This window comes from Salmo salar, chromosome 21 (assembly GCF_965601325.2).
Source record: "Salmo salar chromosome 21, fSalSal1, whole genome shotgun sequence".
In the NCBI taxonomy this organism is placed as follows: domain Eukaryota; kingdom Metazoa; phylum Chordata; class Actinopteri; order Salmoniformes; family Salmonidae; genus Salmo; species Salmo salar.
In genome coordinates, this window is record NC_138311.1 from 24,682,743 (window position 1) to 24,710,414 (window position 27,672).

At 44.8% G+C, this 27,672-nt stretch overlaps 1 protein-coding gene across 1 annotated transcript in view; it reads left to right on the forward strand.

The window, feature by feature from the left end:
- Window positions 1-25,716, forward strand: part of LOC106581982 (UDP-glucuronic acid decarboxylase 1-like) — a 45,871-nt gene extending 20,155 nt beyond the window's left edge. The window contains exons 4-11 of the mRNA XM_014164594.3: window positions 3,478-3,537; window positions 6,557-6,678; window positions 13,783-13,901; window positions 14,211-14,255; window positions 21,713-21,773; window positions 22,272-22,329; window positions 22,519-22,622; window positions 24,529-25,716. Of these exons, the coding sequence (XP_014020069.1) occupies window positions 3,478-3,537; window positions 6,557-6,678; window positions 13,783-13,901; window positions 14,211-14,255; window positions 21,713-21,773; window positions 22,272-22,329; window positions 22,519-22,622; window positions 24,529-24,663 (704 nt within the window). The 3' untranslated portion in view covers window positions 24,664-25,716. The remainder of the gene's footprint in view (window positions 1-3,477; window positions 3,538-6,556; window positions 6,679-13,782; window positions 13,902-14,210; window positions 14,256-21,712; window positions 21,774-22,271; window positions 22,330-22,518; window positions 22,623-24,528) is intronic.
- The last annotated feature ends 1,956 nt before the right edge of the window (window positions 25,717-27,672 follow it).

A 27,672-nucleotide genomic window follows, 5' to 3' on the forward strand; every position in this document is an offset into this window, starting at 1 on the left:
CCTGCCTGCCTGCCTGCCTGCCTGCCTGCCTGCCTGTCTGTCTGTCTGTCTGTCGGGTGCTGAAGGTGTCTTTGAGTGCAGGTAGTTTGCCACCGGTGATGCATTGGGCAGACCGCACCACCCTCTGGAGAGCCCTGCGGTTGCGGGCGGTGCACTTGCCGTACCAATCAGTGATACAGCTCGACAGGATGCTCTCAGTTGTGCATCTGTAAAAGTTTGTGAGGGTTTTAGGTGTCAAGCCACATTTCTTCAACCTCCTGAGAAGGCCCTGTTGCGCCTTCTTAACCACACTGTCTGTGTGGGTGGACCATTTCAGTTTGTCAGTGATGTGTACGCCGAGGAACTTGAAGCTTTCCACTGCGGTCCCATCGATGTGGATAGGGGGGCGCTCCCTCTGCTGTTTCCTGAAGTCTACGATCAGTTCCTTTGTTTTGTTGACATTGGGTGAGAGGTTATTTTCCTGGCACCACACTCACAGGGCCCTCACCTCCTCCCTGTAGGCTGTCTCGTCATTGTTGGTAATCAGGCCTACTACTGTTGTGTCGTCTGCAAAATTTATGATTTGAGTTGGAGGCGTGTGTGGCCATGCAGTCATGGGTGAACAGGGAGTACAGGAGGGGCTGAGCACGCATCCTTGAGGGGCCCCAGTATTGAGGATCAGCGAAGTGGAGGTGCTGTTGCCTACCTTCACCACCTGGGGGGCGGCCCGTCAGGAAGTCCAGGACCCAGTTGCACAGGGCGGGTTCAGACCCAGGGCCTCGAGCTTATTGATGAGCTTGGAGGGTACTATCGTGTTGAATGCTGAGTTATTGTCAATGAACAGCATTCTTACATAGGTATTCCTCTTGTCCAGGTGGGATAGGGCAGTGTGTAGTGCGATGGCGATTGCATCGTCTGTGGATCTATTGGGGTGGTAAGCAAATTGAAGTGGGTCTAGGTTGTCTGGTAAGGTAGAGAGGATTTATGATCCTTGATTAATCTTTCAAAGCACTTCATGATGACAGAAGTGAGTGCTATGGGGCGATAGTAATTTAGTTCAGTTATCTTTGCTTTCTTGGGTACAGGAACAATGGTGGACCCTAACCTAACCCTAACCCATGAAGCATGTTGGGACAACATACTGGGATTGGGAGAGATTGAATATGTCCGTAAACACTCCAGCCAGCTGGTTTGCGCATGCTCTGAGGACGTGGCTAGGGATGCTGTCTGGGCCGGCAGCCTTGCGAGGGTTAACACGCTCAAATATCTTACGTCGGCCCACGGAGAAGGAGAACCCAGGGCTCATGTGGGGGTCAACAGAGAGAGGGGGGTCATCCTGTCACCCACGGCAATGGCGTCTGATTGACACAATGACCCAACATTTTCCTCACATTCCTTCTCAACCCAGCATGTGCCGGTTTGCTCTTTCAAGGCGTAAGTGTGACATTTTAAACTGACTGAAAAGGTTGCATTCTATTCATACTGATAGCAAGATCATTAAAGACTAGACTACCAGCATGGGCCCCGCAGGTACAACTGTCAGCTCGTCAATGTGTACAGACAGACAGACAGACAGACACACGCACACATGTGCATGTTTATGGTCCAGTCGGATAAAAAAGGGGTACTTTTGAGTAGATAGATATCTCATTTTTTGTCAAACATCTACACAAAATGCTGTAATGACAAAGTGGAAGATAAATAATATACATTTTTAAAGATGAATGAAAGATATAACACTAATATACATGAAGTAGATAAGTATTCACCCCTGAGTCAATACATGTTAGAAACACCTTTGGCAGCGATTACAGCTGTGAGTCTTCTTGGGAAAGTCTCAACTGTTTTGTGCAATATTTGGCCTTAATTCTTTTCAAAATTCGTCAAGCTCTGTCAAGTTGTTGGGGATCATGGCTAGACAGCAATTTTCAAGTCTTGCCATAGATTTTGAAGCAAATTTAAGTAAAACTTAAACTACCTTAGCTTTGCAACTCCAGCGTAGATTTGGCTTTGTGTTGTAGGTTAATGTCCTGCTGAAAGGTGGATTCCTCTCCCAGTATCTGGTGGAAAGTGGACTGAAGCAGGTTTTCCTCTAGGATTTTGCCTGTGCTTAGCTCCATCCATTTTCTTTTCATCCTGAAAAACTCCCCAGTCTTTGCCAATGTCATGCATACCCATACTGTACCATGATGCAGCCACCACCATGCATGAAAATAAGGAGGCAGTTACTCAGTGATGTGTTGTTGGATTTGCTCCAAACATAAGGCTTTGCATTTAGACCAAAACATGTCTTTGCCATGTTTCTTTTTTTGCAATATTACTTTAATACCATGTTGAATACATATGCATGTTTTCTGTATGGTTTTTCTTTGTATTTTTTGCTTTCTCATTTAGGTCATTTTTGTGTTGTTGATATATTCAATGTCTGTTTTGTTATTATTACCCATCTACCAATCACTGCCCTTCTTGGAGAGTTTTGAAAAGCTCCCTCGTCTTTGTAGTTGAATTTGTGCTTAATTCAATACTTGACTGAGCGACCTTACATACTATATGTTGTGTGTATTGGGGACAGAGGAAGGGGTAGTCATTCAAAAATCATGTCAACCCCTATTATTTTACACAGAGGGAGTCCATATAACTTATTAGATGATTTGTTAAGCCAAATTTGACTTCTGAACTGATTTAGGCTTGCCTTAGCAGAGAAGAATGGGAGAAACTCCCCAAATACAGGTGTGCCAAGCTTGTAGCGTCATACTCAAGAAAACTTGAGGCTGTAATCGCTGGTGCTTCAACAAAGTATTGAATAAAGGGTCTGAATACTTGTGATATTATTATTTTTTTATTATTGTTATACATTTGGAGAATTTATTTTAAAAAACCTGTTTTCGCTTTGTCATTATGGGGTATTGTGTGTGTATATTGATATGGAATTTATTTCACTTCATCCATTTTAGAATAAGGCTATAAGGTAAAATAATGTGGATAAAGTCAAGTGGTCTGAATGCATTGTACATATGGCCTAGGTTCCTCTCTCCACAGACTTTGAAGTCTTTCTTTCCAAGTGAAAGCCTGGTGCCAGCTCGGTCTGTGCTGGGCTGTGCTTTCGCCAACTTGTATAGTTGGAGGAGTTGGCTAAAGCACATACAGATCTGTGACACTGTGTGTAAGTGTATGAGAAAGTGTATCTGGTTCCAGTCTCACTGCCATGGTCTGATTACCCCTCCCAACTTCTTCTCCCATACTAATTCTGCTCTGATCTCTCTGCTTTGTCCCACCACAGTATCCACCCTGAGTTAAATTGATCTTGTCTGCCTCTCCACAGATGTGATGACTGGTTTGATTACTCCGGCCTGACTCTCTCCCCAGGCTCCACTCTAGCTTTGATTGATCTAGTCTGTGACTCTCCCCAGGACGGGCTCTGGGTTTGATTGATCTGTTCTGCCTCTCTCCAGGTTTTTTGGCTCTGGGTCTTATTGCCTTTGTCTTGTGTGTCCCCAGGGTTGGCGAAGCGCGTGGGAGCCCGTCTGCTGCTGGCTTCTACGTCTGAGGTCTACGGAGGTAAGACACACACACATACACGGTTTACCAAGCATGGAAAGTGAGTGGCAGGTCCGTTTCACAAATTTCACAGTGCTTTACTAGACATGGCCAGAGCAGTGGAATACCATATTTCACAGTATTACAACCCAACGGTGGCACATAATCTTTCTCTCCCTGACACATACTGGTGTTCTGTGTACAGTCAAGTGGTGAGGCAGTGTCTATTGTTGTTGTGGTGAGTTTAGTTCAAGCCACAGGTCAGAGAGATGTCTCTGGGGAGGGAAGATAATGTGTCTGGGCTGTGCTACACCTGCTGAGGCCTGCTATATCAGCAATGTCCACTCCTGGTCAGAGCAAGGTCAGCAGGGTAAACAGGTCTCCAGGCTACCTGGCTATCTCCACAAACACCCTGAATACATACGCATGAACAGTTGAAGTCGGAAGTTTACATACACTTAGGTTGGAGTCATTAAAACTCGTTGTTCAACCACTCCACAAATTTCTTGTTAACAAACTGTAGTTTTGGAAAGTCGGTTAGGACATCTACTTTGTGCAAGACACAAGTAATTTTCCCAACAATTGTTTACAGACAGATTATTTCACTTATAATTCACTGTATCACAATTCCTGTGGGTCAGAAGTTTACATACGCTAAGTTGACTGTGCCTTTATTAAACAGCTTGGAAAATTCTAGAAAATGATGTCATGGCTTTATAAGCTTCTGATAGGCTAATTGACATAATTTGAGTCAATTGGAGGTGTACCTGTGGATGTATTTCAAGGCCTACATTCAAACTCAGTGCCTCTAATGACCATCGTTATGTTTGGAGGAAAAAGGGGGAGGCTTGCAAGCTGAAGAACACCATCCCAACCGTGAAGCATGGGGGTGGCAGCATCATGTTGTGGGGGTGCTTTGCTGCAGGAGGGGCCGGTGCACTTCACAAAATAGATGGCATCATGAGGGAGGAAAATTATGTGGATATATTGAAGCAACATCTCAAGACATCAGTCAGGAAGTTAAGCTTGGTCGCAAATGGGTCTTCCAAATGGACAATGACCCCAAGCATACTTCCAAAGCTGTGGCAAAATGGCTTAAGGACAACGAAGTCAAGGTATTGGAGTTGCCGTCACAAAGCCCTGACCTCAATCCTATAGAAAATGTATGGGCAGAACTGAAAAAGCATGTGTGAGCAAGGAAAATACAAACCTGACTCAGTAACACCAGCTCTGTCAGGACGAATGGGCCAAAATTCACCCAACTTATTGTGGGAAGCTTGTGGAAGGCTACCTGAAACGTTTGACCCAAGTTAAACAATTTAAAGGCAATGCTACCAAATACTAATTGAGGGTATGTAAATGTCTGGCCCACTGGGAATGTGATGAAAGAAATAAAAGCTGAAATAAATAATTCTCTCTACTATTATTCTGACATTTCTCATTCTTAAAATAAATTGGTGATCCTAATTGGCCCAAGACAGGGAATTTTTACTTGGATTAAATGTCAGGAATTGTGAACAACTGAATTTAATGCAACCGCTGTGTCAGATTTCAAAAAAGCTTTACAGCGAAAGCACACCATGCGATAAGTGCATATAGGGGAAACACTGCCCGAAGTTGACTGTGTGAGTGGTTGACATAAGCACATAGCCTAGAGAGTTGACCACTTATTACCAGAGCCTTCCGCCTAGCCCCTTATCGATCTCTGATCTCTAGGCTACAGTACGCTATGCCAGAGAGGAAGAGGTGAAGCAAGAAGGTTGACTCCGTCTAAAATCTGTCCGCACAAAATAGCAGACCAAGTGAGAAGTTTTTGTATGGGGGGCAATGAGTGTGTCAAATTTGGTCAGGATAAAAGTGAACCGCTATTTTGATAGGTGAAGCTTATTTGATCTAATAGAAGTTTCATCATGCTTAGGTTGTTACGAGTGTTCTGATATAAGCGTAATACACGTCAAGGAGCTTTGATAAAAACGTACTGTAACGTTAACAGCAATGCTAATTTTAGTCAAGGAGGACTGGGTGTTTCAAAGAGTTATGGTGACTGTGAATCCCCTTAAGACCCAGTTAAAGCTCGTCAACATGTCGCTTTCCTATGCAAATTAACTTTGTTTGTTTTGTTGTCCTACCGTACAGTAACTTTAGCCACAGTAGTAACAGTAACTATTAGTGACTGTACCAAGGAAAGTAGAAGCTGTGTGGTTTTTCTTTGTAACTATCCACAGCTCCACTCGCCATGTCTATGGATAAAGATAACAGTGCTCTGAGGAACCAATTACTGTATTGCTTTTAAGATGCTTTTAAGTGTGTGTGTGTCTCTCTCTCTCTCTCTCTCTCTGTGTGTGTGTTTGTGTGTGCGTGCATGTGTGTGAGCCTCTCCTGGTGGACCAGAGCATAGCGTCTCTCTCTGCCCCTCAGCGCTTAGATTTGGGCTACAGTTTGACACAAAAGCACATCAGTAAGACACACTCTGACCTAATTTACTGTAACGCACCCACAAATTCCCCTTCATTTTCTCCCCCTAGGGGTCTGAGTGTGTGTTTTAGTTAGTGTGTGTGTGCTTTAGTTTGTTGAGTTGCAGTGAAAAAGGTTAGCTGTGTACACCACACAGTATTGAGCTCCCACACACACACACACACTAAGCTTTTCTTGGTAAGCCCTTCTCACTTAACTGTGTATGTGTGTGCCGCTTCTCACAAAATTACTATTTTCTCTAAGCATGGCCTTTAGTCAATGTACGTTATTTAGTTTACTGTTTATGTGGAGCAGATTTCAGCCTGTTGCAAGAATGATTTCATTTTACATCCTGAACAATGACTACTCATTGCCTGTGTAGTGCATATGAGTGGATTCTGTTTCAGTGGAATTAGCATTATAAAGAACAGGTGGCTATATTCCTGGTGACTTACGTCTGTCTGTCTGTCTGTCTGTCTGTCTGTCTGTCTGTCTGTCTGTCTGTCTGTCTGTCTGTCTGTCTGTCTGTCTGTCTGTCTGTCTGTCTGTCTGTCTGTCTGTCTGTCTGTATTCACCCCCGACTCAGACCCCGAGGTGCACCCCCAGAGTGAGGAGTACTGGGGTCATGTGAACCCCATCGGCCCCCGGGCCTGCTATGACGAGGGCAAACGCGTCGCTGAGACCATGTGCTACGCCTACTTGAAACAGGTACGGGAGACATACACGCATATACAGTACCAGTTAAAAAATGGGACACAACTACTCATTCCTGGGTTTTTCTTTATTTTTACTATTTTCTACATTGTAGAATAATGGTGACGACATCACAACTATGAAAGAACACATATGGAATCATGTAGTAACCCAAAAAGTGTTAAACAAATCAAAATATATTTTATATTTGAGATTCTTCAAAGTAGCCACCCTTTTACCTTGACAGCTTTGCACGCTCTTGGCAGTCTCCTCTGAAGAGTTGATGTTCAGATGTGTCTGTTACTTGAACTCTGTGAAGCATTTGTTTGGTCAGCAATTTAGGATGCTGGTAAATTTAATGAAGTTATCCTCTGCAACAGAGGTAACTCTGGGTCTTCCTTTCCTGTGGTGGTCCTCATGAGAGCCAATTTCATCATAGAGCTTGATGGTTTTTGCAACTGCAATTTTCTGGTTTGACTGACCTTCATGTCTTTAAGTAATGATGGACTGTAGTTTCTCTTTGCTTATTTGAGCTGTTCTTGCCATAATATGGACTTGGTTTTTTACCAAATAGGTCTATCTTCTGTATACCACCCCTACCTTGTCACAACACAACTGATTGGCTCGAACGCATTAAGAAGACAAGTTCTGTTAATTGAATTGCATTCCAGGTGACTACCTCATGAAGCTGGTTGAGAGAATGCCAAGGGTGTGCAAAGCTGTCATCGAGGTAAAGGGTGGCTACTTTGTTCAATCTCAAATATAACATATGTTTTGATTTGAACACTTTTTTGGTTACTACATGATTCCATATGTGTTTTTTCATAATTTTGATGTCTTCACTATGATTCTACAATGTAAAAATAAAGAAAAACCCTGGAATGAGTAGGTGTATCCAAACTTTTGATTGGTACTGTATGTACAATACAAAATCCATGTGTACGTATGTGTGTAGTGCGAATGTTGTCGTGTTTGCGTATGCATCAAATGAAATACAACAGGTGTAGACCTTACAGTGAAATGCGAGTGCTGGACGGCGCTCCCAGGGTTTCTTGTGGCATAAAGTGTGCAGTAAAACCACCCAGGCTATGAAATGTATGGTTATTTTGTAAATGCATTTGATGAATTGTGATGGAAGTGTATTGTACTATACATTGAGCTGACAGACCTACAGGAGGCAATCATTTTATGTTATTTCCTTGTGCTTTTAAAGTTTAGTTTTTCCGCAGACAAAATTCTCTCCTTGCATGATCACCATCCACATTTTTGAGTGACATTCAGATGAGTTTGCGTCACTGTATATGATTTGAGTTGGGGATGTCCCTGCAGAGCTATCTGAAGAGCTGGACAAATCGAAGAAGGGAAAAAATAATATAACTATATTCTAGGATGAATGGGCTGTAATGGACCCATCCTCTTCTACCATCCTCTCTGAGGGCTACTTCTCTCTTCTACTTCTTTGTCTTCCTATTCCTCCTTCCTTCCTCTCTCCCTCTTCATATTCCCCGTCCTCTTCCTCCTCCCTCTCTGTTTGTCAGATCTCTGTCTCTCATCAGTTATCTTAGTGTTAGCTCAGTAGAGTCAACCCTACCTCCATGAATGGAAGCTAACTCTAACACCCTAAACAGGCTGAATCAGCTGGAGGAAGTAGGGAAGGAGGGAGAGAGGGAAAGTGTAGTCCAGAGAGGAGAGGATAGGTTGATCTGAGGGCAGAGTGAGTGGACTAAACTTAACAGGTCACTGAGGAAGATCACTGAGGCCAGGAGGACAACACTGTGGAGATTAAAAGTCTCTCACACCACCAACCATCATGAACTCAATCACACAAGGTTTGTGTGTGTGTAAGTGAAAGGGTGTGTGAAAGAGATGAGAGCGAGAGCTTGTGGTTGTGTGTTAGATGTATACTGACTGTGCTCCGTTGTCTGGGTGACTTGACACATACATCTACTATTTCCTCAATTTGATCCACATGTGCTATTTACGGTATGATAGATGGACCCTCATTCTTACTCTGCTATTTGCATACCTTCTTTTAGACTTTTTGATGAATATTCCCCTGTCTCTCCCTCCTGGCTGACACCAGCTTTTGACAATCTCATTCCATTGTTTGTTCTTGCCTTTCATGTCGGGCTGGTGATATTTTTTATCTCGTCCCGCCATCCATCTCATCGCTAACTCGGGAAAATTCTAAGAAAGAGGCCGTCTCTCATTAGGCAGCTGTCCATCATGGAGGTAGGTGGAATTTAAGTATCGCAAATTACATCTGTCAACCGCCCCCCTTTCATTGAAATGCGTTGACATTTAAAACAAGTTGAGTATAGGTTGGGAAGAGGAGAGGGTGGCATGTTTCTCTACCTCCATACCACATAGTAGAGGATGATTGGCAAGACGCATGTCTCTGGGTGGTCGCTGGGTGGTCTCTATTGGTTAGATTAGGTGGTGGTTAGACTCTGACCAGACGTTGAACAGGGGCGGTGTGTTTTTTTTAATTGGTTGGACCCTTACCGTTTCAAGTACCGCTCACTGTGGCACAGGTCGGCCTGGCTCACCACACATTTTCATTGGTTGAAGTGCATTAGCATTCCACCAGGCTCGACACAACGTATCCTGCGTGATGATACGTTAGCACGTACATGTATCAGATCAGCTAGCTAGCCACTCTACCTAGCTAGTTAGCTGGCTAACATTATAGGTTTAGAGTCACGTCTAACATTAAAAAAATCGTTGTTTTTCTGTTCATAATTTCTGTTGCCTGAAAATACTTTTTATGCATGCTAGTGCATAGTTATTTTTCGATTTTTAATCAACTAATTGATCGACATCAGTTCAATTATTTGAAATCCATTTCTTTCTTTTTTTCCTGTAAGCTCCAATCACAGTTTCTCTAGAGATAAACCAGATCAAGCCCAAACTGTGCGATGTATTAGGAAGTTGTACCATTGCGCTTCTACTTGTCTGGTCTGTGTGGGGTAGACATGGAGAGGGAGATAAATGTTGTGGAATTATTTGAATTAAAAGGAGAGACTTACATTTCTTAAACAAGTAAACTTTATTATTTAATTACTGCGGTAATGGAGCTTGTCAACGACCCTGCTGTAGGTGATTAGTTGAGAGCCCAACGAGCGGTTTTGAGCCATAGCATTTTATAGTAAAGTCCATCCTCCTGGATGTTCATGACAACAGATGTATGGGTCACAAGGTTAAGAGTCATATGAAAGATACTAATGCACAGCAGACAGTATCTGCTGTAAAGACTAGAGATACTGGGGTGCAAAGGAGCAAAAAAATAAATAACAGTGTGGGGATGAGGTAGTTGGATGGGCTATTTACAGATGGGCTATGTACAGGTGCAGTGATCTGTGAGCTGCTCTGACAGCTGGTTCTTAAAGTTAGTGAGGGAGATATGAGTCTCCAGCTTCAGTGATTTTTGCAATTCGTCCCAGTCATTCGCAGCAGAGAACTGTAAGGAAAGACGACCAAAGGAGGAATTGGCTTTGGGGGTGACCAGTGAAATGTTCCTGCTGGAGCACGTGCTACGGGTGCGGGGCTTTACCTAGCAAATACTTATAGATGACCTGGAGCCAGTGGTTTTGGCGGTGAATATGAAGCGAGGGCCAGCCAACAAGCGCATACAGGTCGCAGTGGTCGGTAGTATATGGGGCTTTGGTGACATGCCTAAGGCACGTTCCCGCAGATGAGCAGGGACCCTGGGCATATTTCTTTTGGTGTTTCTCAGAGTCAATAGAAAGGCCTCTTTAGTGTCCTAAGTTTTCATAACTGTGACCTTAATTGCCTACCGTCTGTAAGCTGTTAGTGTCTTAACGACTGTTCCACAGGTGCATGTTCATTCATTGTTTATGGTTCATTGAACAAGCATGGGAAACAGTGTTTAAACCCATTACACTGAAGATCTGTGAAGTTATTTGGATTTGGGCACACAATGCAAATAGTCCGGGTAGCCATTTGATTACCTGTTCAGGAGTCTTATGGCTTGGGGGTAAAAACTGTTGAGAAGCCTTTTGGTCCTTGACTTGGCGTTCCGGTACCACTTGCCACTCTTTAGTAGAGAGAACAGTCTATGACTGGGGTGGCTGGGATCTTTGACAATTTTTAGTGCCTTCCTCTGACACCGCCTGGTGTAGAGGTCCTGGATGGCAGGCAGCTTAGCCCCAGTGATGTACTGGGCCGTATGCACTACCCTCTGTAGTGCCTTGTGGTCAGAGGCTGGGCAATTGCCGTACCAGGCAGTGATGCAACCAGTCAGGATGCTCTCGATGTTGCAGCTGTAGAACATTTTGAGGATCTGAAGACCCATGCCAAATCTTTTTAGTTTCCTAAGGGGGAATAGGCTTTGTTGTGCCCTCTTTACGACTGTCTTGGTGTGTTTGAACCATTCTAGTTTGTTGATGATGTGGCACCAAGGAACTTGAAGCTCTGAACCTGCTCCACTACAGCCCCGTCGATGAGAATGGGGGCGTGTTCGGTCCTCCAATTCCTGTAAAGCAAAAATCATCTGGGCGTAAACAAGTCAGAAGTGAGACTGAAAGATAATGGTGGCATAAGGCTAGATTGTATTAATCATTTACATAAAGTGGAATGACTATGTGTTATGTAAGGGTAAAACTGTATAAAAGGAGAGTGCTGAGACTGGAAAGATTAGTTGGTCCATGGGCCCTCTTGGCTTGTTACTTTGTAATAAAGTCTATTTGAATTCACAAGTTCCGGTATCTGAGAAGTATTATTGGCCGACTATTTCCACGACACGTGCAGCCAGAATAACAGCATAGTAGCTGCATTTTTTAAAGTTGTTTTCTGGTTACATTTATTTGGACACATCCATAACAATGAGTTAATGATGTGCGATTTCGCCTGGCAAAGAAAATGTGCGTTCTCGTCAGGACATTGTTGTTCAGAGGAGCTAGCTAACAACACAGCAAACACAAACACTTCAAACTGAAGCTGGAAACACTGCAAACTAGCTGCACTATTCTATTGATATTTCTTTGTATATATCCGTAAAAATGATTTAAGCTGATTCATGATTTCGACTGGCTGAGAAATGCTGACTGCCTTTCTGTTTCGTCCCGACTCCCGACATGTTCGTTACTATGGGACAGCAGGAGATCGAATTTGAATATTGAAACAATGTTGCAAGTGTCGGAGAGGTTTATACAAATCTCCGCAGTTGAAAACCCAATTTTAGTCTAAAAAAATGTGAGATAATGTCTAGATGCTTTTTATAGTGGAGATCAAGTTTATAAAGTGCCTGGCTGGGCTGATGAGACAGTGGATTGCGCAGTCAGATGGCACAGAGTAAATTGGCATTTTAACGTGATAGATTTAGCCGGTGGTAACTTGTGGAAAAAACATTGGTTAAAACCGCATTCAAGCCAATCAGCATTCAGGGTTAGACCCATCCGTTGTATACGGGTCAATAGAAGGGTCTCCTGAGTCCAAACAGTTTGTAGAAGCTTTTGTGTGGATTAGTTAGAGAAACCATCAGATCAACATGTACTCACTTTGTGTGCAGACTGGGTTGTGTGATCGATTGGTTATCACTAAGGAACAACTCATGCACCATTGGAAGATTGCAGAAGGATCTATCCATCCATTAGATTAGGTCAGCATTTTACATGCAGGGATAGTTTGAGATTGTGGGCCATTGGTGGTGTCCAATGCTGGTCCTGAACAGCTACTGAATTTTGTTTTAGCCCAGAACTGGTGTGTTAGTGTTGGGATGGTGCAAAGCCCTGCAGTTGGCCTAACTCTCCAAACCTGACTGAGGAAACATCCAGCACACAGAACGGGACTGACGATTCTTGTTTTGACAGTACCTGTATATGTGCTCAATGTGTATGTGTTTTTGTTTGTGTGAGATTGTAGTCGTTTTGTCTGTTTGCTCACCAGAGGGGTATTCCAGAAAGCTTGATTAGTGATTTACTGAGATTTTTCCAGAACTCTGGCTCCACAAAGAGAGCTTGAAAGAGAGCCTGATCATAGCAGTGAGTAAATACAGGACATCAGATTATTTTTTGTCACTATGGCCTGTCCTTTCTTGGAAAATCCACTTGCCATCGGAACATGCATTGTTTGCCATGCTTTACAAAGGGAAGAAATTATAAATTACCCCATCTGTTGTCCTATGGGGGGGGGTGGGGGGTGGCACACCAGCACCCGTCCAATCCCAACAGTCGATGGGGCTTTGTGTAAATGTTGCTAATCCCTCCATCCCCAGAATATGATGTTCTCTGCTTACGTATATGAATTACTCTGGTGTACAGATCACAATAAAGACTTTGCACCAGATGGCAAACAACAAATTCTGGAGGAAATCCTGTGAAGACATGTTTTTTCTATTGACTTTAAAAACAAATGCCAAATGGCGCTAGCATGTTAGATCAGTAAAACAAATGTTTTCCTGATCTGTTCAACTCTGAATGGTTGTTTTGGACGCAGTACCGGGTCCAGTGTGTTTGGGTGGAACCCCACCCTCCAAAAATGTTGTATCTCAGGCTCTGTAGTAGTCACATTATCCTTTATCAGAATCCCACAGTTCTTACCTTTCTCTCAGTGCTAAGCATGTTTTTGTAGAACTTAAAGTTTTGAAACCAAAATGTATGTTATGAGAGTAGTATACAGTATTATGCGTCATTTGGAAAATGGCATCAGAATTTAAAATGTTTTATTCTGACGTAATGATCTGATCGTGTGTGCCTGTCTTTAATGTTCTGTAAACAGGTCCAGAAAGGGTACGAATTTTGTGCCTGGGGGTTTTAATCCTCCAACCATATCCATTCGGTATTTGACTAGTCTGATGACGATAAGCCTGTGAGTCAAAGAGCCTGTAGTTTTACACTCAACTCTGACTTTCAGTGTATTTGGTTACATTGGTTTACTTTATGGTCTGCTCTTCACCTGGTATTAGAAATGTACTGTATAATGGTAATTACATGACAATAACTCATGAATGATGTAATATCCTCAACCTATCCAGTTGTTTCATCAGTGCATTAGGGTCAGCCTATGACACTAACCATAACCCCCTCTTTTGTCCTGTGCAATGTTAGGATTTGTGTACTTCTATTCTCACCCCTCTATTTCCTCTCCCTGCGCCCACAGGAAGGAGTGGAGGTGAGGGTGGCACGCATCTTTAATACCTTTGGCTCCCGGATGCACATGAACGATGGCCGTGTGGTCAGCAACTTCATACTGCAGGCTCTACAGGGAGAGGCCCTCACCATACGTCCACTACTACTAGCACTGTTACTATCGCTCTCACTCGATCACTCTCTCACGCTCACTTTTCCTCTCTCGCTACTGTTCCCTCACCGATATTTCTGCTCTCACACTCTATACCCCTTTTAGTGTTACTATCACTTTCAACAACTCGCTCACTCTCACTCATTTTCTGGGCAGTCTGACAGATGGACAGACTGACTTGAATCTCTCTCCCTCCCTCTATGGTTCAGCATCTACCACTTTTCTCTGCACATGGTGTACATGACAATAACATTCTTATTCAGTTTCATTTCACCTTATTTTTTATAGGTGTATGGTAGCGGATCCCAGACGAGGGCTTTCCAGTATGTGAGGTAAGCCTGACTGAACACACTTCACACCATGCCTGGGTTCATGTGTATTTGTGTGTATTATTTTTGGTGTATTTCCATTGGAAGTAGGCTACTTGAAAGTATTTTCAATAATTTCCTATAAGTAGCCTATTATTTGCAAGTATTTTCAAATACTTATTTCAAATACTATTTTCAAATACAGTACCTGAGTTAAATGCATGGGAGTGTATTTGAGTCAGTATATTTTAGTATTTTCAGATACATGCCAATACTTTCCAACTGTATTTCTAACGCAGACTTGGCCTTGGGTGGAGGGGCGTAGGGGTCTGGATATGCCGACGTAGTAACACCCGCAAGAATCTGGAGGCAATGGACATGCGGCTGGCTGGTCATGTGAGCTCTGGCCACGAGTGTTTGGAGGGGAGAAAATAAGTTAGATTTGCTTTACTTACAAAGGTGATGGAATACAATACTAACACCCCCTCTATCTCTCTCTTTTCATCACAAATACACCGCCTCATCCACATCCTCAGTCTTGAAAGAGGTTTTGGCGATTGCTGTGCTTGTGTGAGAATGATTTTTGGGGAATCATTTAATCAGGCCTGCTTTCATCGACGGTGCCATCTGATCATCTCGCAACACAACACACACACACATGCTGCACTGTAGAAAGGGAGAGATCAGAGGCAGATGGGTATTTGAAGCTCTCCTATCTCCTCCGAGCAAACATTACCTGGAACCCGAATGGCTTTAATTAGGCTTGCATAAACAGTGGGGGAGCCAGGACCTTCACTTGATCTCTCTTCTAAGTTTCCTCCTCTCTCATCCACTTCCTATGACTTAGCCAGACTTTGCTAAATGACTTCCATGGTCTGTGAATCAGCACATTTTGTGGATTTGGTCGAAACCAACCAAAACTCGATCTACCCTCAGAGTTCCGTTCACAGGTCAAGACACAGGTTGATATTTTATTCCTCTAAAATAACACAGGAACTGCACTAAGTAGCCTTAACATTTCAAAAAAGGGATGCAGCAATTGTTCAAAAGGTGTTATTGAATAAAATGTTACCCTCAAAGTCAGTCATGTTCCATCTTTTGGAAAAGCAAGCCATTGTAACCCACCGTTACTACACATGACTGACTTACCTCACAGACCTACCTTATCTTACCACAGACTTACCTCATAAACTTACCACAGACTTACCTCATACACATAATTCACAGACTTAACTCACAGACCTACCTCATAAACATACCTCACAGACTTACCCCACACAGACATACACTATAAACTCAGCAAAAAAAGAAACGTCCCTTTTTCAGGACCCTTTTCTTTCAAAGATAATTCTTAAAAATCCAAATAACTTCACAGATCTTCATTGTAAAGGCTTTAAACACTGTTTCCCATGCTTGTTCAATGAACCATAAACAATGAATGAACATGCACCTGTGGAACGGTCGTTAAGACACTAACAGCTTACAGACGGTAGGCAATTAAGGTCACAATTATGAAAACTTAGGACACTAAAGAGGCCTTTCTATTGACTCTGAAAAATACCAAAAGAAAGATGCCCTGCTCATCTGCGTGAACATGCCTTAGGCATGCTGCAAGTAGGCATGAGGGCTGCAGATCTGGCCAGGGCAATAAATTGCAATGTCCGTACTGTGAGACGCCTAACACAGCGCTACAGGGAGACAGGACGGACAGCTGATCGTCCTCACAGTGGCAGATCACGTCGAAAAACACCTGCACAGGATCGGTTCATCCGAACATCACACCTGCGGGACAGGTACAGGATGGCAACAACAACTGCCCGAGTTACACCAGGAACGCACAATCCCTTCATCAGTGCTCAGACTGTCCGCAATAGGCTGAGAGAGGCTGGACTGCGGGCCTGTAGGCCTTTTGTAAGGCAGGTCCTCACCAGACATCACCGGCAACAACGTCACCTATGGGCACAAACCCTTCGTCGCTGGACCAGACAGGACTGGCAAAAAGTGCACTTCACTGACGAGTGGCGGTTTTGTCTCACCAGGGGTGATGGTCGGATTCGCGTTTATCATCGAAGGAATAAGCGTTACACCGAGGACTGTACTCTGGAGCGGGATCGATTTGGAGGTGGAGGGTCCATCATGGTCTGGGGCGGTGTGTCACAGCATCATCGGACTGAGCTTGTTGTCATTGCAGGCAATCTCAACGCTGTGCGTTACAGGGAAGACATCCTTCTCCCTCATGTGGTACCCTTCTTGCAGGCTCATCCTGACATGACCCTCCAGCATGACAATGCCACCAGCCATACTGCTCGTTCTGTGCGTGATTTCCTGCAAGACAGGAATGTCAGTGTTCTGCCATGGCCAGCGAAGAGCCCGGATCTCAATCCCATTGAGCACGTCTGGGACCTGTTGGATCGGAGGGTGAGGTCTAGGGCCATTCCTCCCAGAAATGTCCGGGAACTTGCAGGTGCCTTGGTGGAAGAGTGGGGTAACATCTCACAGCAAGAACTGGCAAATCTGGTGCAGTCCATGAGGAGGAGATGCACTGCAGTACTTAATGCAGCTGGTGGACACAGCAGATACTGACTGTTACTTTTGATTTCCCCTTTGTTCAGGGACACATTATTCAATTTCCGTTAGTCACATGTCTGTGGAACTTGTTCAGTTTATGTCTCAGTTGTTGAATCTTGTTATGTTCATACAAATATTTACACATGTTAAGTTTGCTGAAAATAAACGCATTTGACAGTGAGAGGATGTTTCTTTTTTTGCTGAGTTTATTTCCAAAACAGCCACACCCGTTACTGACAGGGGTATTAAATCGAGCACACAGCCATGTAATCTCCATAGACAAACATTGGCAGTAGAATGGCCTTACTGAAGAGCTCAGTGACTTTCAGCGTGGCACCATCATAGGATACCACCTTTCCAACAAGTAAGTTCGTCAAATTTATGCCCTGCTTGAGCTGCCCCGTTCAACTGTAAGTGCTGTTATTGTGAAGTGGAAATGTCTAGGAGCAGCAACGGCTCAGCCGCGAAGTGGTAGGCCACACAAGCTCACAGAACGGGACCGACGAGTGTTAAAGCACGTAGCGCGTAACAATTGTCTGTCCTCGGTTGCAACGCTCACTACCGCATTCTAAACTGCCTCTGTAAGCCACGTCAACAGAAGAACTGTTCATAGGGAGCTTCATGAAATGGGTTTCCATGACCGACCAGCTGCACACAAGCCTAAGTTCACCATGCGCTATGCCAAGCGTCGGCTGGAGTGGTGTAAAGCTCACCGCCATTGGACTCTGAAGCAGTGGAAACGCTTTCTTTTGAGTGATGAATCACTGTTCACCATCTGGCAGGCCAACGGACGAATCTAGGTTTGGCGGATGCCAGGAGAACGCTACTTGCCCCAATGGTCCACCCACACAGACAGCGTGGTGAAGAAGGCGCAACTGCGCCTCTTCAACCTCAGGAGGCTGAAGAAATTTGGCTTGTCACCAAAAACACTCACAAACTTTTACAGATGCACAATCGAGAGCATCCTGTCAGCCTGTATCACCGCCTGGTATGGCAACTGCTCCAGCCACAACCGCAGGGCTCTCCAGAAGGTAGTGAGGTCTGCACAACGCATCACCGGGGGCAAACTACCTTCCCTCCAGGACACCTACACCCCCCGATGTCACAGGAAGGCCAAAAAGATCATCAAGGACAACAACCACCTGAGCCACTGCCTGTTTACCCCGCTATCGTCCAGAAGGCGAGGTGCATCAAAGCTGGGACCGAGAGACTGAAAAACAGCTTCTATCTCAAGGCCATCAGACTGTTAAACAGCCATCACTAACATTGAGTGGCTGCTGCCAACATACTGACTCAAATCTCTAGCCACTTTAATAATAAAAAATTGGATGTAATAAATGTATCACTAGTCACTTTAAACAATGGCACTTTATATAATGTTTACATACCCTACATTACTCATCTTGTCACGTTCTGACCTGAAAAGGTGTGATTTGTTAGTGTTTAGTTTGGTCAGGATGTGGCAGGGGGTATTTGTTTTATGTGGTTCAGGGTGGTTGTGTGTATGTGTCTATGTAGAGAGGGGTATTTGATTTATTAGTCCAGGGTTTTGGTTATTGTTCTATGTTAGTTTATTTCTATGTTCTGTCTAGTCATTTGTATTTCTATGTTTAGTTAATTGGTGTTGGGGCCTTCAGTTGGAGGCAGCTGTCTATCGTTGCCTCTGATTGAAGGTCCTATAATTAGGGGTGTGTTTGTATTGTGGGTAGTTGTATTCTGTTTTGTGCTTGTCACCTGACAGAACTGTTAGTGTCGTTTCTGTTAATTGTATACGTGTTTATTTTGTTTCTCCTTTTTATATATTAAAAAGAGAAGATGAGTATACACTTCCCTGTTGCGTCTTGGTCCTCCACACACGACACTCGTTACACATCTCATATGTATATACTGTACTCTATACCATCTACTGCATCTTGCCTATGCCGTTCGGCCATCGCTCATCCATATATTTATATGTACATATTCTTATTCATTCCTTTGTTGTTGTGAAATTGTTAGATTACTTGTTAGATATCACTGCATGGTCGGAACTAGAAGCACAAGCATTTCGCTACACTCGCATTAACATCTGCGAACCATGTGTATGTGACCAATAAAGTTTGATTTGATTTGCATAGTGCCAACTGTAAAGTTTGTTGAAAAAGGAATAATGGTCTGGGGCTGTTTTTCATGGTTCGGGCTAGGCTCTTTAGTTCTAGTGAAGAGAAATCTTAACGCAACAGCATACAATGACATTGTAGACGATTCTGTGGTTCCAACTTTGTTGCAACAGTTTGGGGAAGGCCCATTCCTATGTCAATGCCCCTGTGCACAAAGCAAGGTCCATACAGAAATGTTTGGTTGAGATTAATGTGGAAGAACTTGACTGGCCTGCACAGAACCCTGACCTCAACCCCATCGAACATCTTTCGGGATGAACGGCTACTGAGCCTGTCCCACGTTGAGGACATCATCACCATCTCCTCTCTGTCTAGCAGTAAGTCCAGACAACAGACCTCTCATCACTTTCCAGGGTGCATTTCACCCGCACAGCCGAGGCCTCAGAGGGCCGGAGGGAGACAACGACAATTCCGATACTTTAGCACCTGACAGAGCTGATTCGGTTGAGGTGATGTCACTCATATCTCTTCTCAGTGGAACAATTGGCACCGTGAGGAATTGAGGGGGAGATGTGGACCTTTTTATATGATTGTGTCAAGTGGCGGGTGGAATGGGCACTCTTTTTCTCATGGCACACTTTCGTTTATTTATTTTTGTGGACTGTCTCTGTCTCTCCTTTCTCTAGTCTGCTGCTAAATGTGAGTACTGTGTTGTTGCTTTAAGGCCAGTTGTTCTTGCAGGAGGTGCAGTAAACTAAAGAGCGAGTTTACAGTATAATCCATGAATGTTGTCTTGCCCTCTAGCCCTGCTTAGTTTAACTGTGATCTGTGGGGAAAGGTTTTCTCATCAATACAGGTGCTTACAGCATTGTCTGTGTATTTCATCAATGAACCCGAAGGTATTCATCTGTTGAAGCGTTTTTTTTTTGTTTAATCTGAATGCATGCCTCAAGCGTAGTTCTGTTATTATTTTGTCTTTATTTATAGGGCCTCAGTCTCTCGGTTAATTACAACTGCCCTGTAGGAAACACTTTGAATAATAACACAGGAGCGTTTTGCTAATTATTTTTGCATAATTTCTTTCTTCATTAGAATCTGTTTTATTTTGCCAAATTGGTATTTTGCTCAGTACAAACTTCCAGAGACAGGCACAGAAAAAAAAAAAACGATTTTGTCAGCGAGCTCTCAAGCTTTAGTGTGGTATTGGGGAAAGAATATACGAGATAGTAGGAGTTTAAACAAGGCTGCTCCAAAAGGAAGGTAATAATCCAAACAAAAGAAAAGGAGAGACAAATACATTTAGTTGGAAATACAATAAGTGGACATGTCTTGGTACGTCTTCATTCAAACAAACAGGAAAAACCAGTTACACACACTTGGACTACACGAAAGAAAGAGTTATATTGTGTTATTATAGGTCTATATGTCATTAGAATCATACTAAGATGAAGTAGTATTCAGCAGTTAGGCTGGGGTTGTGACAGAGGATTAGTATGAGGGATTTACAATATTTCTCTCTGAGGTCATTTAGTTTGGAGGACATGACAGAATGAGTAATCCAGACTTTATTACCCTGTCCTCTTTTGGTAAACGGATGTGTCATCTTGTGGAGGTGGATGATGTTGAGAGGAAGCGACAACGCCTTTCCCTCGCTCTTTTCTGGTAAAAAAAAAGAAGAAGAAAGAAAGAACAACTGTAGAGAAAAAGGTCTATATTGATGGATGGCTGATAAGAAGGGAGCCAGTGGTATCCTCTTCCCAGTAGGGGCGTAGTAGTTGTTAGTGACTCAGCCTGGTGAACTTCAGTGACATTAACACAAAGGCCACTACATTACATTTCTCTCTATGCAGCAAGCCACAGGGACCTCACGCCGCTAATCACAGTGGCCAAGACACACGCGTGCAAGCAGACGCACGCACAGACGGACACACTCACACGCTCGCTCTCATGCTTCCAGGCACGGGCACACACTCTCTTGCGCACGGGCACACACTCTCTTGCGCACAAACACACAGGCACACTAGACCCTGTCTCTGCAGCTAGCCCAACCTTGTCTTCAAAGTTATTTAGAAATTGATTGTAGATCAATGTGCACAAGCAGTAAGTTAAACACGTTGTAATGTAGGTGACTGTAGATTCAATGTATGTATTGCGATTCTCATGATTCTATATGTATTGCGTTTGGATACTGTGATTTTACTGCGACTCGATGTTCCAAACATGTTGTTCAGCATACAGGGGCTATCCAGACCAGGTCCCAGGGGAAGAGACAGTGTTTATGCAGACCAGGTCCCAGGGGAAGAGACAGGGGCTATCCAGACCAGGTCCCAGGGGAAGAGACAGGGGCTATCCAGACCAGGTCCCAGGGGAAGAGACAGGGGCTATCCAGACCAGGTCCCAGGGGAAGAGACAGGGGCTATCCTGACCAGGTCCCAGGGGAAGAGACAGTGTTTATGCAGACCAGGTCCCAGGGGAAGAGACAGGGGCTAACCTGACCAGGTCCCAGGGGAAGAGACAGGGGCTATCCTGACCAGGTCCCAGGGGAAGAGACAGGGGCTATCCAGACCAGGTCCCAGGGGAAGAGACAGGGGCTATCCAGACCAGGTCCCAGGGGAAGAGACAGTGTTTATGCAGACCAGGTCCCAGGGGAAGAGACAGGGGCTATCCAGACCAGTGTATGGGTATTCATCTTAGCTCCATGGCAGTTGGTGTAACATTTGTACTGAGTGTGTTCTCTGCTGCCCGTCTGTGTTCACTCGCACAGCCTGATGATATGAATATCTCTGTCACGTCTCTTTCTCTCTCTCTCTCTAGTGATCTAGTGAATGGTCTGGTGTCATTGATGAACAGTAACATCAGCAGCCCAGTCAACCTGGTGAGTTTGTCCATTACACTTGAATCCAAACATTATAACGGTATCTATATCTGTGTGTAATTTAATGTCTTTTTGAATTGTCAAAGCAAATGGATACATCAAGTCTGTTGATTAGTAAAAAGAAAAATACACTAGCATATTTGACTACTGTTTTTTAGTCATACTGTGAGCTGTGTAGCTATTCAGACGGTTCTCTATAGTACCTGTCAGGCAATGGATGTTACAGAAGGGTAGCTATTCAGCCAGTTCTCTCTGACATAATGTTTAGAGATGTGACAGTAGTAGGAGAGGTCTTGTAGAAAGAGGCTGGCTGACGTGCATTACTGAAACACACACCAGGGTTGTGCTCTGACCAACCAAATGGTTGGCTTTGACACTGGGAGGTCGGTGTGCAGCACTCCGCTAAATTGCTTTTGAAAGGGTGTGTGCACTTTCATCTTTCTGTGTGTTTGCGTCTTCTTGTGTTTGTGTTGATTTTCTGTGCTGATCTGCCTGTAGGGGAACCCAGAAGAACACACCATATTGGAGTTTGCTGAGCTCATCAGGAGTCTGGTGGGTGAGTGTCAGATCAATAGACAAGCCCTTATCCTTCCCCTTGCTCCTTATCTTTCTTTCTTTTTCTCTTTCAAGCTTTCTTCGCCTCTCTCTACAAATATAATAGATTGCTGCTGTTCTAGGTTGGGCTTGTACCTAACTGTACCCTTCTCTACTTCCCACTTTTCTCCACACACAATCACACACACAGTGAGCCGCAGTCAGATCCAGTTCCTTCCAGAGGGGCAGGACGACCCTCAGAGACGACGGCCTGACATCCGCAAAGCCAAGATGATGCTAGGCTGGGAACCTGTGGTCAGTACATAAACACACGCAAATGCTAGACACACGCACACACGCGCACGCACACACACACACTAGATACACACTCACGCTAGACACAAACAAACACACACGACTGCATGCACACACATACACTCATGCGGCTAGACAGACATACTCTCATTGCATTTGATCACACTACTACACACAACAATCTTCCATCAGACGTGTGCGTAATGACAAAGGAGTCATAGCTCATACAGGTTTGGCTGTACATATTGTATTGAACATTGAACATATTGTATATGACATGAGTGAAAACAGTACACTGAGGGAGGTATACAGCCACTCGCCGGACAGTTTATTAGGTACACCACACCGTTCACAAAAATGGGTCGCGCCTACAGACAGTGAGTCACGTGGCCGTGGCTTGTTATATAAAGTAGGCAGACAGGCATTCAGTTACTATTCAATTTGTTGAAAATGGTCGGAACGAGTGACCTAAACAGCGTATAGCGTGGTATGATTGACGGTGCCATGCGTGCTGGTTCCAGTACCTCAGAAACATCCGCCCTACTGGGTTCTTCAGGCACAACGAGTGTCTAGGCTTTACCATAAATGGTACGACAAACAAAAAACATCCAGTCAACGGCAGTCCTGTGGGCGAAAACAGCTCAGTGATGAGAATGGCAAGAATGGTGCAAGCTAACAGGCGGGCCACAAACAGACAAATAACGGCGCAGTACAACAGTGGTGTGCAGAACGGCATCTCAGAACGCACAACTCGATACTTGTCACGGATGGGCTATTGCAGCAGACGACCACACCGGGTTCCACTCCTATCAGTTAAAAAGAAGAAGAAGCGGCTCCAGTGGGAACGCGATCACCAACACTGGACAATTGAGGAATGGAAAAACATTGCCTGGAACATGACAGTGAGTTTAGTTTACTTGAGTGGCCTGGTCAGTCCCCAGACCTCTACCCAATAGAACATCTTTGGGATGAGATGGAACAGGCTGTTCCCAGCATGAATGTACCGCCGTCCAATCTCCAGCAACTGCGTGATGCCATCGCATCAGCATGGACCAACATCCATGCGGAACGTTTGCGACACCAGGTAGAATGCCCCAAATAATTCAGGTTGTTCTGGAGGCAAAGGGGGTCCGACCCAGTACTTGATGGGTAAACCTAATAAACTGTCCGGTGAGTGTATAATACCACTCAGTAGAGAAACATACCTGTCACTCACTCTCACCAGTGATTCACCATTTACTCAATGCACTGCTGTCAAATCACACTGCCCAGAGAGGTGGAGGGGTGGTGCATTATGGGGGATGGAGTTTGACACTGTCTGGTGGTTGGATATAGGGGATCCCCAGGTGATGTTCTTTGAGACTACTATGAAATGTCTAGGCGCAACAACGGCTCAGCCACACAAGCTCACAGAATGGGAGCGCCGAATTCTGAAGCTCACTCACAATCAATCAATCCAATTGTATTTGTCACAAGCGCCGAATACAACAGTTGTAGACCTTACAGTGAAATGCTTACTTACAAGCCCTTAACCAACAATGCAGTTTTAAGAAAAAAAAGTGTTAAAAGTATTTACTAAAATAAACTGAAGTAGAAAATTGACTGTCCCCATCGAACACTTTTGGGATGAATTGGAACGCCAGTTCTAATCGCCCAACATCAGTGTCCGACCTCACTAATGTTCTTGTGGCTGAATGGAAGCATGTCCCCACCGCAATGTTCCAACATCTAGTGGAAAGCCTTCCCAGAAGAGTGGAGGCTGTTATAGCAGCAAAGTGGGGACCAACTCCATATTAATGGCCATGATTTTGGAATGAGATGTTCGACGGGCAGGTGTCCACATTATTTTGGTCATGTAGTGTATGTGTCTATATGTGTGTTCATGTGTATGTTGCTGTGTTGCCAGGTGCCGTTGGAGGAAGGCCTGAACAAGACCATCCAGTACTTCAGCCGGGAGCTGGAGCACCAGGCTAACAACCAGTACATCCCCAAGCCCAAGGCAGCCCGCCAGAAGAAAGGACAACCCAGACAACACAACTGAGCTCAGGGGGTCATGGTTCAGGTCATCCCCAAACGCTGCTGGGTCACTGGAGGACTCAGGACCCTCCTCCTCAGAGTACTCTCTTAAGTTCGGAGCGAAGACAAAAACAACATATAAATGTTCTTTATCTTCTGTTGTTTTTTTGTTGTGACGTTTGTGACATGAGAACTCAAACTGTCCCACCATAGAGACACTACCGTGGGAGATTTATTTTCAGACAGATAGACTTGCCTGAATGAAAGAATAGGAATCACAAACAGAAAAAAACATGACAACGATCAGAATCCAGTCTTGCACTCTGGGTTTTTTGTCAATTGACATTTTTTGTTATTTAAGAGCAGGCTTGAGAGAAGTGTTTTGTTGCGTTATTTACACTGTGCAGTTTCTGTTATGTTTTCTTTGTTTGACGTTATCTATTTTATATTTCTTGTTTCCTGTCTCTTAAGTAAAATACTGCTTTGTATTCCAACCGTTGGTACATTGGAGGAGAGGAGGGGTGAAGGAGAGTGAGCCTCAGTGTTGTGCTTTGCCCCCCGTTCTACATTTGCCCTGGTGCCGTTCAGTGAGCTGTAAGCCTGGACACAAACACACACCAGGAGTGTGTTTCTGCGTCACTGTGAGCGTGTTGTGGTTCTATCGGAGTATCCTTTGTGAAAGCTCTACTGTCAAATCCAGAAATCTTCTATAATTAATTTCAGGTGAAGATGCTATTTTAATCAAATATTTCCAATGATATGTCTCCCATGTGTTACTTCTAAAACCTTGGCATCACTGTTGCTATTCTGGGAGTGAGGAGGTTAATCAATAATGTGAGGCTGAGCTGAGCGATATGTCTTTATTTACACTGATCCTCTATAGATCATACACAAACAAACAATACATGCACAATAGAAACATCACACAACAACAGCTGGTGCAAAGTGACATGAAGAAGGGAGACGAATGTCTAGCAGGAGCAGGGTCATTAGATTAGTGTTAGGCTGGGGAGAAGTGGGAGAAGGAGTTTGTAGAGGAGAGGGATATACATTGGGGTTAGTAGAGGGGAGGGAGGTTCATTGGGGTTAGTAGAGGAGGAGAGGGAGGTTCATTGGGGTTAGTAGAGGAGGAGAGGGAGGTTAATTGGGGTTAGTAGAGGAGGAGAGGGAGGTTCATTGGGGTTAGTAGAGGAGGAGAGGGAGGTTCATTGGGGTTAGTAGATGAGGAGAGGGAGGTTCATTGGGGTTAGTAGAGGGAAGGGAGGTTCATTGGGGTTAGTAGAGGGGAGGGAGGGAGGTTCATTGGGGTTAGTAAAGGAGGAGAGGGAGGTTCATTGGGGTTAGTAGAGGGGAGGGAGGGAGGTTCATTGGGGTTAGTAGAGGAGGAGAGGGAGGTTCATTGGAGTTAGTAGAGGGGAGGGAGGTTCAATGGGGTTAGTAGAGGAGGAGAGGGAGGTTCATTGGGGTTAGTAGAGGAGGATAGGGAGGTTCATTGGGGTTAGTAGAGGGGAGGGAGGGAGGTTCATTGGGGTTAGTAAAGGAGGAGAGGGAGGTTCATTGGTGTTAGTAGAGGAGGAGAGGGAGGTTCATTGGGGTTAGTATAGGGGAGGGAGGTTCATTGGGGTTAGTAGAGGAGGAGAGGGAGGTTCATTGGGGTTAGTAGAGGAGGAGAGGGAGGTTCATTGGGGTTAGTAGAGGAAGAGAGGGAGGTTCATTGGGGTTAGTAGAGGAGGAGAGGGAGGTTCATTGGGGTTAGTAGAGGAGGAGAGGGAGGTTCATTGGGGTTAGTAGAGGAAGAGAGGGAGGTTCATTGGGGTTAGTAGAGGAAGAGAGGGAGGTTCATTGGGGTTAGTAGAGGAGGAGAGGGAGGTTCATTGGGGTTAGTAGAGGAGGAGAGGGAGGTTCATTGGGGTTAGTAGAGGAGGAGAGGGAGGTTCATTGGGGTTAGTAGAGGAGGAGAGGGAGTTTCATTGGGGTTAGTAGAGGGGAGGGAGGGAGGTTCATTGGGGTTAGTAAAGGAGGAGAGGGAGGTTCATTGGGGTTAGTATAGGAGGAGAGGGAGGTTCATTGGGGTTAGTAGAGGAGAGGGAGGGAGGTTCATTGGGGTTAGTAGAGGAGGAGAGGGAGGTTCATTGGGGTTAGTAGAGGAGGAGAGGGAGGTCCATTGGGGTTAGTAGAGGAGGAGAGGGAGGTTCATTGGGGTTAGTAGAGGAGGAGAGGGAGGTTCATTGGGGTTAGTAGAGGAGGAGAGGGAGGTTCATTGGGGTTAGTAGAGGGGAGGGAGGGAGGTTCATTGGGGTTAGTAAAGGAGGAGAGGGAGGTTCATTGGGGTTAGTAGAGGAGGAGAGCGAGGTTCATTGGGGTTAGTAGAGGGGAGGGAGGTTCATTGGGGTTAGTAGCGGAGGAGAGGGAGGTTCATTGGGGTTAGTAGAGGAGGAGAGGGAGGTTCATTGGGGTTAGTAGAGGAAGAGAGGGAGGTTCATTGGGGTTAGTAGAGGAAGAGAGGGAGGTTCATTGGGGTTAGTAGAGGAAGAGAGGGAGGTTCATTGGGGTTAGTAGAGGAGGAGAGGGAGGTTCATTGGGGTTAGTAGAGGAGGAGAGGGAGGTTCATTGGGGTTAGTAGAGGAGGAGAGGGAGGTTCATTGGGGTTAGTAGAGGAGGAGAGGGAGGTTCATTGGGGTTAGTAGAGGAGGAGAGGGAGATTCATTGGGGTTAGTAGAGGGGAGGGAGGGAGGTTCATTGGGGTTAGTAAAGGAGGAGAGGGAGGTTCATTGGTGTTAGTAGAGGAGGAGAGGGAGGTTCATTGGGGTTAGTAGAGGAGGAGAGGGAGGTTCATTGGGGTTAGTAGAGGAGGAGAGGGAGGTTCATTGGGGTTAGTAGAGGAGGAGAGGGAGGTTCATTGGGGTTAGTAGAGGGGAGGGAGGGAGGTTCATTGGGGTTAGTAAAGGAGGAGAGGGAGGTTCATTGCAGTTAGTAGAGGAGGAGAGGGAGGTTCATTGGGGTTAGTAGAGGGGAGGGAGGTTCATTTGGGTTA